We start from the raw sequence: 13613 nt of genomic DNA, 5'->3' as shown, positions 1-13613 counted from the left end.
CAAAAGATCAAAAATGCAATGGCCAATAGAGAAACTCACTCTGCTGGCCTACCAATTGTTTAACTTCATCATAAACTTAACTCCATTACGCTCTCACACTGCAGCAGCACCATGTGGCCCTTCTGTAAAGAGGGTCAAAACCTTAAAGTTTAAAGACTTTTGGGACCAACCCTTCAAGGCCGACGGGAATGCTGATCTATGACTGTCATTATGTTCGAACTTCTCATGTTTCAAACTAATCTTTGCTAAAGTTCAAAGATTGTATTACTGTCTCAGCAATTAAATAGCAATGAATTCCCTCGTCATCACACTGCATCCACTGAACGTTGATTTCAGAGTCCACCAAATCTTCTGTCAACGATTACTCTCAATAATCTTCCTTTTAATTCTAACGTAATAATGAAGCTGAAGCAAACAATAAAAAGCTTTCCAATGTAAAACTGTTAAACTTTGGATCCCTGTTTTCTACATGTGATTTCACTGGATCTTTGTTTCCTGTGAGAGCGACAAAGGAACCCATTGTTTGTTGCTAATCATTTCAATCAAAACCACAATCAGAGCTTTATTAAAGCTCCAGATGTTGGAACAGGTTTGCTCAGCTGATGCAGGACTAAGATTGTTATTAGATTATTATCTCAAGAATGAGGGAAAAATGTTCTGCAGCTTGAAGGTCAAAGATTCATAGATACATTTGATGAAACACTCTGTGTCTTTAAGGTGACCTGACGGGAGTTGCGTCTGTGAACTTTGGATGTCTGGCATATTTTACTCATTAGCTCCAAATTTAGGATAATTCTGGGTATAATGTGATATCTGTGCATGGTATACTCTTCCGTTAAGGATTTACGAGGGAGAGAACTTTACACCAGAAGTTCCACTCATTATGCTCATATTACCTGTCGTTACCCTTGGATCCAGATGACTGGATCAAGTGGCTGAACTCAGGGTTTTGAAGTTAGAGGGAGGCCAAATGCATCCTGCTTGTATTCTTAGAGAATCTCATAAAGAGGAGAGTGGAAAGAGTGTTGGAAGAGTGGGGAAAACTGAGGAAAAAGGATGAGGAGAAGAGGAGGAGACATGAGGCTTGACCAGCAGAGCGGAGGGTAATGACACATGGTGTGTCTGTTGGTGGGCGGGTGTGTTTTAATGTGTGTGTCGGTTGGTGGGTGTGTGTGCATTTGTGTGTGTGTGTGTGCAGCCAAGCACAGAGAAATGAGACAATAGGGTGCACATTCAGTGGCAGGCAGAGATGGCTCCTATTGTTAACACAGAAGAGTTCACAACACACACATACACATTCAAATACACACAAACACAAAGCTTGTTATTGAACCCATCCTGTCGAATGGGTTTGTTTGTAGTGTCTGTTGAAAATCACACAAATGTACAGTGATCCATTCGAGATGTTCTGATGCCATGGTTCCCTTCCCATTACCGATTCTGATACCCGGACTTTGCATAACTGAGTACATAGCTGATACAGAGTACCGATCCGATACCAGTGCATTTAAAAAACATACATTAGGTATTTTATTAGGTACTTCATTCTTATGTGGCCTGGTTCTGTATAAACCCTCTGAAAAACAAAAACATACAGAGAATGAAGGCCGGGTAACTTATTTTACTATCTAGTTTTAACTGTGAAAGAACACAAGAACACAAGAACACAATAAACTTAGGAATACACAACATTTTCCTCCTTTGAATAGCTTTCAAAGTGCCCTTCCAGCATGAAATATTGCCAAATGCTGACATGTTAGCTTGTCACAAAATGCTGTGAGAAGAAAAATAAGCACCGGTGAGTCGCAAATGTGGATTATGTAAATGAATCTACTCGTATAAACACCACCTTGATTCAAACTTGCTTCGTATATTACATCAACCATTGAGTTTACACAGAAACACAACTTTCAGAGTACATTCATCTTAATCGTAAAATTACCACAGCAACATCGAACCATCTCTACAAGAACCCTTGCTCTGGCTAACACTACTGGAAATTGCTTCTTCTTTGCTGCTTGAGAACACTTGAAAAACGAATTCACTGCCAAGAAAGGACAATTGCAGTTTTATTTGGAAACTAATATAGTTAAAAGATGTAGTATCGGATTAGTACACAGATTTGAGTACTCGCCAATGCCAGGCATTCATTTCTTTAGTATCAGAGGCATTTCGGAAAACATCTCTATGATCATTTTGTCCCTATTGCAGATTTATACCTGATTTTAATTTGTGGAGCAGTAATTCTTACACTGCTCACAAAATAAAAAAACATAATAAATCAAATAATCCTCACATTACCAATACCCATATTTCAAGGACAAGAAAGGGAAACTATAGTGTAGGTTTCTCAGAAACAACTAGGTCAGACTACAGTTCACACACATGCACACACATGGACACATGGCCGTGGTTACTGCAATATGTAGAGCGGTGATTGATGGGAAACCAAAAACCACCTAAATAGCAGAAACAAGGATAGGAGGGTGAAAGGGGTGGGTGGTGATGGAGAAGCAAAGGGTGAGGAAGGCAGTCGGAAAGAGAAACAAGAAGGAGAGGACAAAAAAGATAAAGCAAACACACGGGGGATATAAGAGGAGGGTGTGAACAAGTTGTCTCTTATGTGATTCTGGTTTCTGGCAAATCTATGATACGAAGTCTGTTTAAACGATCAGATCAATCTGTTGCTTTCTCTCTTTTCTGAGTGTTAATGGAACTCATTCATCTACTTTTCAATCAATCTTATATATAACAGATGCTCTCTCTCTATCCCCCCCTCTCTCTTTTCCTCTCTGTCTCTCTCTGTATCTCATATGCCAGCTAACCATAACAAGCTGTGGTAAAGTTGTTGGAGAGGTTTGTGTGTGCAAGTGTGTGCGCACATTGCAGAGGGGGTTGTGGTTCTTTGCGGGAGAGCATTTCCAGACTGTGGGGGGTTTGAGATACACTTTAGCTGCGTCCTAATGGAGCACACCAAGACTCATGCACTTATACACGCACACACATACGCCACCATGAGAGCCCATCCACCACCACTTTAGATCTTTATTGTATACAGAAGCAAATTAGACTCACTCACTGAGTCAAGAATCCTAATGTAATAAAGATTTACGTGTCCTAATTTTTCTCTTCAGCAAATTTTCAGAACGTGGGTGAGGTTATAGGATTAACAGTGAGTCAAGTCAACAACACATGTTGGTGAAAGCAAAGTTTAAAGTTCAGTTAAGGTACCAGAAGGAGTTTAAGTGATGATGCTTTTTTTGTGTGGTGACCTTTTCATGACAAAAGAAATCATCTCACTGGAATTTTTTTGCAGCCCTTTCAAAATCTACTGCAGCTAGTGTATCTATCTCCCTCTCTTCTTACTCATACTTGTATTTTTTAGTAAAAGTTTTTTTTTAGGTGCATCTGCATCTTTTTCATCTTTAGGTTTCAAACTAGATGATCTTGAAATGCTTTTAACAATAAAAGCTGTTCATCAACAGGCTCAAAAAAATATTTTCAGTTGTTTCTTTGACCCCAAACTACTTCATTCAGGATGAATGGTATCATTCAAGTAAATAGGAACCAGCTCTGAAACATTCCTGTCTGCAATTATGTGTCTTGAGTGTTGAAGTGCCATATTTAAGTGCATTAACTGTGGCATTGAAGGTTTTGTTCCCATGATTTAGAAATGATCATGATAATATATAATTTTCATGGGTTTCAACATCTATTGAGTTGAAAAAAATGTTTATTTCCTTCCTTACATTTAGAATTCTGTGCAGTGTGTAGGGCTCAGGGGGATTTATTACCATATATGGAATATAACATAATTATTATCATAAGCATATTTTCATTTGAGCAAACCAAACACTGCCTCTAGTGAGGGTGGCCTTTGACTATTGTATGTCACATGAAGGCCACTGTAGTTTCTTGTTTACACACTGACCCTTTAAGGGTCGTACTATTTAATGAAAAGCCTGGGAAACAGATCGTATGGAATTATTTATCCTATACTTAGACTCCTGCTGTCCCCAAGAGACATCCTGTGAGTTTGGTACCCACAAACCATCACTGTAATTTTCTGGCGCTCATTGTGTTGTCTTGTTTTGACCTCAGCCATCTGAAGCTGTGAGTGCTGCTTACTCGCTGGGGTGCAGCAGACCAGACCAGAGCAGATGATCACAGAGTGTTGAAAGTAGGATGTCTAGACTAGATGAGTGGTTCAGAGGGTCTCAGCTTTCAACCTCCCTGCAGGAAAGCTGCATAATGCTTTTAACACTGATTCTGTTTCTGCCAGCCTGTCTGCCATGCAGCCTGGCTTTATGTGTGTGTGTGCAGAAATAGGGCAGACAAACTTGGAGCTGACTGTCAGAGATTCATAGGTAGCTTCTTTCAAGTCCTCAGATAGGTGAGAGGAAGATAGTGAGCAAGCAATGCAGGGCTTAGCTCGTAAGAAGTCCTTATGTCAAAAATAAATGTGTGTGAGTGTCTGATAAGAAGCTGTATTGAACGGGCATGTCTTGCTTAGGTGCATGTTTGTGCAAGGCTGTATGAGAAAATAACAGAGAGATAGGCAGAGTGAGGCTTAGATGGAGAGTGAGAGCGTATTTGTGAGTCTGACAAATTCAAGTCCCATGATGTTTTGAAGCTTGGAGCAGAAAAGACGGGATAAAGAAAGAACAAAACAACCACTCTCAACAAGGAGACTTAGATCAAATTAATTCCTTAAATACCCACATCCTCACAGCAGTTTGTTTTTTATATATATAGACCAATCCAAACGCCTGAGACCAGTTAAATGGCAAAGTGGTGTCTGACTGTTGGAACTTCCAGATCTGATAAAGCACATACTGTGCGTGTGTGTGAGATGTTCACCCATTCATACAGAAGAATGAAGAAGCAACACTCATAACGAATGAATAATGGATAAGAAAGCCCCCCCTAGACTTGCTGTCTGCTCACATATGCGGAAACACACACACACACACACACACACACACACACACACACACACACACACACACACACACACACACAGACACAGTACAGTAGGAAAGTAAGACAGGGGGAAGAGGTGTCTAACAATGATATGGGTGGTCAGGGTCTTTTCTAAGTGCTGCTGGGAAATGGAATGTTGGCTTCCAGGTACTCAGGTGACTAACGGCTATTTTTATGTGACCACCGAGTCACGTGATCATAACTGGCAGAAGGAGGAAAGCGAAGGCGAACAGTAGTGCGGGTTAGTAAGCGCACATGGGTGTTTTTGTGTGTCAGTTGCTAATGGGCCATCATCAGTAAAAGGGTTGCTGTAGGATGAAAGGATAAGCTGTTACACACACACACATAGACACACACACACACACACATTAATGCACTCAAAAACACACTGGAGCTTTCATAGTTTCTCTCTCTCTCTCTCTCTCTCTCTCTGTGTCTGTGTGTGTGTGTGTGTGTGTGTGTGTGTGTGTGTGTGTGTGTGTGTGTGTGTGTGTGTGTGTGAGTGTGTGAGTGTGTGAGTGAGTGAGTGAGTGAGTGAGTGTGTGTGTGTGTAAATCATATGATATAGATAAGGTTACCCAATATGACAATATTGTATAAGAGGTTATATAATTTGACAGTATGAGATCATCACCTCAGAGATTGTCCTAATCTTTGAAGCAGCTCACAAGGTTTTCTAATAGCTTTATATCATTTCACAAAACTCACTCACCGTGACCGGCCACAATCTCCTGTGCTGAGTTGTTGATTGGTTGGTACGGTGGGTGGTTCCTTTTTTTGGGCTCTGAGTTAAGGAGGGTAGCATTAAACCATTTGAATGATTGATGGTTGATGAGCATGCACTTTGTCTCAGATGGTTTGCACCAATGCACTGGATGTATTTCCTTTTTTAAGCTTGATTCAAATTCAATAGCTTCATTGAATGAAACAATAATACAGTTGAATTAGACTCAGTGCCCCTCAGAGTACACCTCAATGATGCTGCTCCATCTGTTTGTCTGCAGATCTGTCTGTCTGTTCAGTTTTATCCTCTAAAAGGGTCACAGACATTATGAAATGCTCTGGATGTGTGTCATGATTTCCTGTCAAAGCTCACATTTCTGCTTGTCTGGGTTAATTGGAAAATCCGTTTGATATTTGTTTTAATGCTGTAGTGTAGCCTACTTGTAGCTGCAGGTTATCTCTGAACCTTATATTTGGAATGAGCAAAACCATACTTGAGCTGAAACTCTCAGAGTGTTGAGGTTTTGTCACCTTATTTTACTGTTGTCAGGCAGCTGTGAATTTGTTTATTTTTGGGGCACTGATTATATATGTGCAACCACACTTAGGCAGAAGCAAATGAGGCACAAACACATACACACACACTCATGCCGATTAGAAATGACTGAAGAATTGATTCTTTAAATTTCAACAGAGGTGAGTAGATTTGGGCTGATTTCCAATTTTGCTGCTCCAGTGTTGGGGCTTAAACCACTTTGGGTTTATGCAAACCTTCTTCTTAGGTTTTTTTTTTGATGGTTGACAAACCAGCTTACATGCACATTACTGCCACCAGGTGGACTGGAGTCACCCAGTCACTCATTTGTGGGCTCTCTTGTGTTCCATTCGTAAGCATCTACTGAGCCATGTCTGACATTCTAGATATAAAATTCAGTTTATTATCTGGTTTTGGCCTGATGTCACTGTTGGAACCCTGAAAATGATTTATTTAGACTTTCTTTCTTACATTTAAAAAAGCTGAAATTTAAACAAACAGACAACACAGACTAGACAGGAATGCCTCACAACTTTTACACACATTTTCATGTATGAATGCACACACTAACACTTCTTTACAAGAACCAGCTCACCCACAGTGCCCTTTGCATCTGTATTTATTGACGTATCAGTGGTTGAGCAGGAATGCCCATTAAACTGTGAGTGTGTGAGTGTGACTTTTCTAAGAGGCTTGTCTTCCACAGAATGGAAGTATGTACCTTTCTTTTCTTAGCTTGTTTTGGTCAAGCTCTCACACAGGGCCTTTAACCATGACTAAAAAGACATGGATAAAGTTTGATAAATCCCCCTTCAGGGGATGGATCAAAATACAGCCTCAGACTAAATAAGTAAAATATTTTTGGGTTGAGATGTTTATTGTAATATGTTTCTGATAATACATGGCTTCATACTTAATGTACAGTTGTATCTCAATACCACGTTTAGATGCTGCATCGGTAAAATATATACTTCGCATCCTGTTGTCAAACCATGAAATCAATGTTTTTTGAGGGAATCATTATTTAGTTTTTTTCTTGTCTTAATTAGCTTTCCTCTTCCTGGTTCACTTGATAGTATCACACTCACTATAATGTTGTTGTTCTTTAAAAACAACATGTTTTGTTTGGGTGAAAGCTTCTCTCCTCCAGATTTCAGACAAACAATGTTTCCTTTATTGTTGTGGATGGATGACTAATTTTCCTCCTCTGTCTTGTGTGCAGGATCGCAAGCTGTCAAAGTCGGAGCGGCAGCGCTTCAAAGAGGAGGCTGGGATGCTGAAGGGTCTCCAGCATCCTAACATTGTCCGCTTCTATGACTCGTGGGAGGGGCCATGCAAAGGAAAGAAATGTATTGTTCTGGTCACCGAGCTCATGACGTCTGGCACGCTAAAAACGTGAGTACATGAAACGTGCAATTAATTTTTACCTCTATTAATCTTCAGCCAGCTACCTCATAATTTTGACACAGATTAGAAGATTAAAGAGGAAGCTATACTTTAGATATGCTTAGAAAGTGTCACTAGAATGTCACTCAGTAGAGAGCATACTTCTACCAAGGCCCAAGTGTCCCTTATGAAACCACATTTAAATCCGGTAGGTCTGGATTTTTACTTGAATTGCAAACACCTGAATATGCCATCTCTGAGAAATAAAGAAAAATGTTGAAAAACACCCTATTTCACAATGTACACATACATGTCTGCATTCTCTTCTTCGCCAAACCAATATGCAGCTATTTCCATCTGTTCAAATTGTCTTTTACAGACACGTCATTAGCACCTTCACATCCCAGCATGATTTCAGTGTCTGAGTGCAGCTGTTAGCGGCTCATCTTTTTTGTCTCAACTCGTATTATGTACAAAATGTGTCTGTATGTTATGTGCAGTATTAGTTAGTGACCTTAAAGAGTGAAAGGATGCCATTGCACCATCACTTTTTAACATGAGCCAAGCTTAACACAGAATAAGTTGGCAAAGCTCAGACACATTCCTGCGTTTGTGTTACAAACTGCATACATGTGGATTGCATGTTAATAGCAGAAGTGTCTGTCAGTCTCTCGCCTCACTCTTTCCCCTCACTCTCTCCCTCTCTCTCTCTGACAAGTGTGTCGCTGTCATTGTCCAGTGTCATAGCTGCGTGCCAGTCTGTCTGCTGTACAGAATGGCTGTGTGACAGTGAATTTGAAAGTGATTGTTGAGCCCCCGAAACAATGAAAGCTTAAATGTGGCGTGAGTGGCACACGGTGTGCACGCGGTGTGCCCCTGTGCAGTGCATCGTGGGACATTGGCCCACCTGCCAGCTGCTGCTTCTGCTGCAGATTCCTCTCATTCCTGACAGAGAGAGAAACCAGAGTGTGTGTTAGTGTTTGTGTTAGATGCAGTCAGCTTTAAAGGGAGATACAGTAGATGCACAAACAGTGAGACCAACAAGAAAAATATCTAGTTGTCCAGTTTAAAGGTGATTAGGCAGAGTGACTGTCAAACTAATGTATTACATGTGACGACAGAGTGAGAGATTGATCCAGCACCACAGTACAAGGGCAGTAGCTCCCTCAAGTGGAAGAGTGAAAAGCTTCACGTATTGGTTGAGAAAAACTGAAACTGCTGACAGACAACCTGCCTCAACTCTCAACTCAGTAATTTGAACAGTAAAAGAAAGTGTGGTTTTTCAACCTCTTACCCTCTGCATACATATTTTAAAATGCTTAGACATAAGTTGGATTGTTTTTTTTGACAGAAGTTAACTGATGATTTAGATTAAAATAAGCGGACAAAGATACCAGTAAACAAAAGAAAATGTAAAACGTGGCAAGTATGGCAGATTTTAAATACTACTTGGATGATTTAATAATTATTTTATTTTACAAAAGCATAAAGCTTGAATTATGTCCAAAAAATCTGTCAAATTGTGTATAAAATGTCAACTTCCAGTAACGAAAGATGTTATCTTCTGATGTGTTGTTGGGTCCAACCAGCAGCCCAGATCAAAAACATATTCCATTTGCAACAACACGGGAAACAAATTTTAAAAGCTGGTTTCAGTGGTTTTCAGCATGTTTGCTTGAAGGAATAACTTGCATTAATAACTCTGTCAGGTAACTAATCAAACAATCATAATTCATTCTTTAAGCTCAGCATAATATATGCAGGAAGTAAATTCTTCACAAACGCATGCATGTCTTTGTAAGTATATTTAGTGAAGGCATGTACATATAAGCACAGATTCAAGGCTGCGGAGAAATTTGGCCATCGTCCAGATGAAGACTCAGAAAGGAGAACGAATCTTGCGCTCTGAAGTGGTGGAAAAAGTCTGTGAGATGACAAGAGCGAGCGGTGATAGGGAAGAAGTGAGATGGTCAGAATGGAAATACTGGAGGCCCCTATCTCTCTGTGTGTGTGTGCGTGTGCATGTGCGTGCGTGCGTGCGCGACAGGAAGTGGCTGATGTGGCATTTGTCTGCTTGTATGTATTTATGCATTTATATTTGTGAATGTGTATCTGTTAATGTGCATTTGTACTGTTCAAATACAGTATATATACATATCTATGTATTCAGGTTAGGGTGTTGCTGAAGGGAGCATGATGAAGTGATTGTGAGTGCAGAACGTGCTTTGTGCACTGTCACTCCAACATCGCACGACACAGGGTTTAACTTATCTGTCAGCACTGTTCTGACTTCATGGGAGGAGAGAAAGAAAGCCGAGGAGACAGGCGAGGTCGAGAAGTATGGGTGGGTGAAAGGAAGGAAGAAAGAGAAGAGGGTGCTGAGAAGTGTGATAGAATGGGTTGATTGTGAGAAAGATGACAAGGCTGTTAAAATCATGCAGATGTAGATTTTGAGTTGTTCACTTTAATAGTTATCTCAATATTTTTTCTCTCTGTTAATATGTTTACGTAAGTGAAAACTCCTAATGACAAGACATATTTACTTTATATCTAATCATTACTTTTCACACAATCCATCATCGTCTCTTTTGGAATCAAAGAGGCAAACAAATGAATCTATAGCTGCATCACTTTGTTTATTGTTTATATTTCATCATATGCACAGGGTCTCCAAAGGGTCTTAAATACGTTCAAATATAATGTACTAGGTCTTAAATATGTTTAGATAGGTCTGTTTAAATGCATAGAAACAAATTCTGTAATAAAACTACAAGAAAGAGTACACTAGTAGTGTATTGAAGGTCATTCTTCACTAGGCTACTTGACCTTATCTTCAATAATGGGAAAGTTATTCTGAGAATCTGATATTCCCCATCTGCTGCACTTGACATACAGTAGGTCTTAAGTTTCATTCATTATGGTCTTAAAAAGTCTTAAATGTAACTTATTGAAACTTGCAGAAACACTTTATGCATCAATGCATCATAGTTTATAAATTGATCATATGACATTTAACTATTAAGAAAATAAAGTGTTGTAATAACAACAATATGTTCAGGTGAAATTAAAAAGAGTGCTAAAGTATTAAGTGCAGATCAAATTTCAGAGACTCAAGTTTAAGTACCTTAGAATTATACTCAGGTACAGTGTTTGATTTAATGAACGTAGTCTTCTCTGATAGAGACACAGGGTCACAGCTGTATCATGTAGCGACATACGAGCTCAGCCCAACAATCCGGGGCTGTGTCGGAGCAGATTGATCTGCAATGCTTTGTCCACGCTTGTCTGACCCGCTCGTCATCAGTTCAGACAGATTTGCGGTTGCTGAATTATTGGGGCAGCTGTTGAAACTCGGGATCTGTGGCGCTGCCAGTGATACGGCTGTGCAGCAGATCAGCTGTCTGGACTTGGAGCAGGAAGACAGAGGGAATCACTGGTGGGGTCGACATGGCCTGGGTCACTCAGTGCATGAGGCACAGTTAAACCAGAGAAAAAGATGATGAGGCGTGAAACAGTCTCTTTTTAATCCTTCTCAGAATCTGCATGACTATGGAGCAAACTGGATCTGATTGTGTGTTTAGCACTTCACTCGAGTTTCACTGACAAGCTGAGTGGAGATATTCCCCGACTGATAAAGTTTCAATCACTGATTAATCAAGACAGAAGAGTGAATACCACTTTATAGCTAATGCTTACCATAAGGCCAATGGGCATCTGCACTACTCCCCACTTTGAAACCAACACCTATGTGTTTATGTGCCAATGCATTTCAGCTGCTCATCCGTGATATTGTACCTGCAATGCAAAACGATGACAGAAAGACATGGTTAGGATAGTTAATCGTCTGCTGAAATTAAAATGTTTCGTTTGCGTTGTATGAGGAAGGTATAATATATTAACATATATCAAATATATTACGAAATTTCAGGCTGGGAAACAAAGCTTTTCAAACCTATATGTTTGTCCACATTGTGTTTTTAATGACATTAAATGCGTCTGAAAATCCTGTTTAATGTCGTCAATCACTGTTTGTCTTTTGCTGTGTGCGTGCACGTTCAAGTCTTTGAGAGAATTTATAATGTACCTCTTTAATCTGCAATTGTATTACAGTAATCCACTTGGGTTTCGTAAGCTTTAATCTTTAATAAAAGTATTATCCATGTTTCCACCACGTCACTCTTTTAACTGACAATCGTCAGCCTCTCCCGGATATGCTGGGGCCTTATTCATTTTCACCCTTGTTTGTTTTCAGTGTCCTTTAGCAAAGCTAAAAGCTCAATTTAATGATGCTACGTTATTTATAACATTTGATGAGAAACTTAACAGGCCAATATTTGATGTTGTGTTAGTTCATGAAATAGTTTCACCTGTTTTCAGCTGGTGCACTTGGTCACAGTGTCTGTCAAAGAAGAAACATGTGCAGAGTTATTATAACAGAACAAAGGCCTCTTGAACAGAATCCAGGACTGTTCATTGGTTGTTATAAGACAGGAACTGCTGCTCTCTGTATTTCTTTTTTTTTTTACACTTAATCTCATTTTGTTGACTGACATGCCGTCTTGTGTGTGATGTCTTTGTCCTGCAGCTACCTGAAGCGTTTCAAGGTGATGAAAATCAAGGTGCTGCGTTCTTGGTGCAGACAGATCCTCAAAGGTCTTCACTTCTTGCACACCCGAGCCCCGCCGATCATTCACAGGGACCTGAAATGTGACAACATCTTCATCACGGGGCCCACGGGCTCCGTGAAGATAGGGGACCTGGGATTAGCCACATTAAAGAGGGCCTCCTTCGCCAAGAGTGTCATAGGTAGGAAGGCGCATGCGCGCGGCCGCTAAAGACACAATTCCTCATCTCTTGTATGCAGACGCACCCTTCTGTTGTTAGATGTAAAGCCATATATCAGAATGAAATGGCGGATAAAGTAGAAAAGGTGATGATTTATGTGTGTTTACCACTTCACGCTCATGTGTCGACACACATAGTCTCGTATAACGTATAGACATGAAGACTGACACATTATGTACACACTACACAGCCTACTGTAGATTAACTTTACTGCCTCTGAAATGTCTGGTTGTTAAGGCAAACTGCAGGTATTTGAAAAGTGAAACCACACACCAGTCAGTCTGCTACTGAGCTCGGATTAAGCTGTCTGGAGACGTGATGGCTGCGCACACACACCCTGAATATGATACATACATCAGGTAAAGAGTGTCTGTTCTGCTCCATATATTAACTTGCCTGCCTGTTGGTAAAGTAAATTTCTCACACACAAAGTACATGAATACAAATACTCTTGAGGTTTCTCTAACTGCACCGCAGCTGTGAGATTTACTTAGCATATCATTCTTGCCTCAAGTGTTTGGATACACAAAGAAACACTCAAAGACAGAACAGAACCAGGCTACCATGTGGAGCCAGTAGTGTGTTTCAATTATAATAATAGTAATATTTTATTTTCTAGATTTTTGAGATCTACATCCTCTTATCATCACAACATTTTTGTATGTTATTTAAATGACAGAGCGAGTTTGTTTTTTTCTCAAACCTCTGTGTGCAAATTAGTAGTTTGTCATGTGTTTTATTTGCAAAAAAGTACACGTAATATTCCCATCAAAACCAGATCAGAGATGAAATTCTGCTTGTGAGAAATGCACAATTACAGAACAAGTATACACACATTAGTTTTCATTAGGGACTGAAAGTGGGATGGATTATTTTCTGTGTTACAGAAGCCTTGGAGACATTGTCACATTAGAAATACTTTAAATACTAAAACTGCCTCCTTGTTCTTTGTTTCTTGCAATGATGGCTACAGTTTGTGTTTCCCTTAGAGATAAATTAAGTAAAGAAATTCTCTCTCACTCAGGATGCAACCTAGTGAGTGAGCTGATACAGATGAGCAGGCACAACAGAATATGAAGAAATAGCCACAAGCTGTCTAAGCTTGCTCAATAAACACTTTAGACAGTTTGTGGATGTTTCT

General features: G+C 39.9%; 1 protein-coding gene across 27 annotated transcripts in view; it reads left to right on the top strand.

The window, feature by feature from the left end:
* The window catches only part of wnk1b (WNK lysine deficient protein kinase 1b), a 76496-nt gene that overhangs the window by 28611 nt on the left and 34272 nt on the right, over positions 1-13613 (top strand). For all 27 annotated transcript variants that reach the window (XR_011240188.1, XR_011240189.1, XR_011240187.1 and 24 more), the window contains 2 exons: positions 7464-7636; positions 12213-12433. Coding sequence is in view for 24 of the 27 variants with exons in the window: in XM_069520145.1 (XP_069376246.1) it covers positions 7464-7636; positions 12213-12433 (394 nt within the window). In the remaining 3 variants the exon portion in view is untranslated. The remainder of the gene's footprint in view (positions 1-7463; positions 7637-12212; positions 12434-13613) is intronic.

The sequence above is a fragment of the Paralichthys olivaceus genome, chromosome 23 (assembly GCF_024713975.1).
Source record: "Paralichthys olivaceus isolate ysfri-2021 chromosome 23, ASM2471397v2, whole genome shotgun sequence".
In the NCBI taxonomy this organism is placed as follows: domain Eukaryota; kingdom Metazoa; phylum Chordata; class Actinopteri; order Pleuronectiformes; family Paralichthyidae; genus Paralichthys; species Paralichthys olivaceus.
The sequence above is the reverse complement of the archived record's forward strand: the minus strand, read 5'-3'. Positions and strand labels throughout refer to the sequence as shown.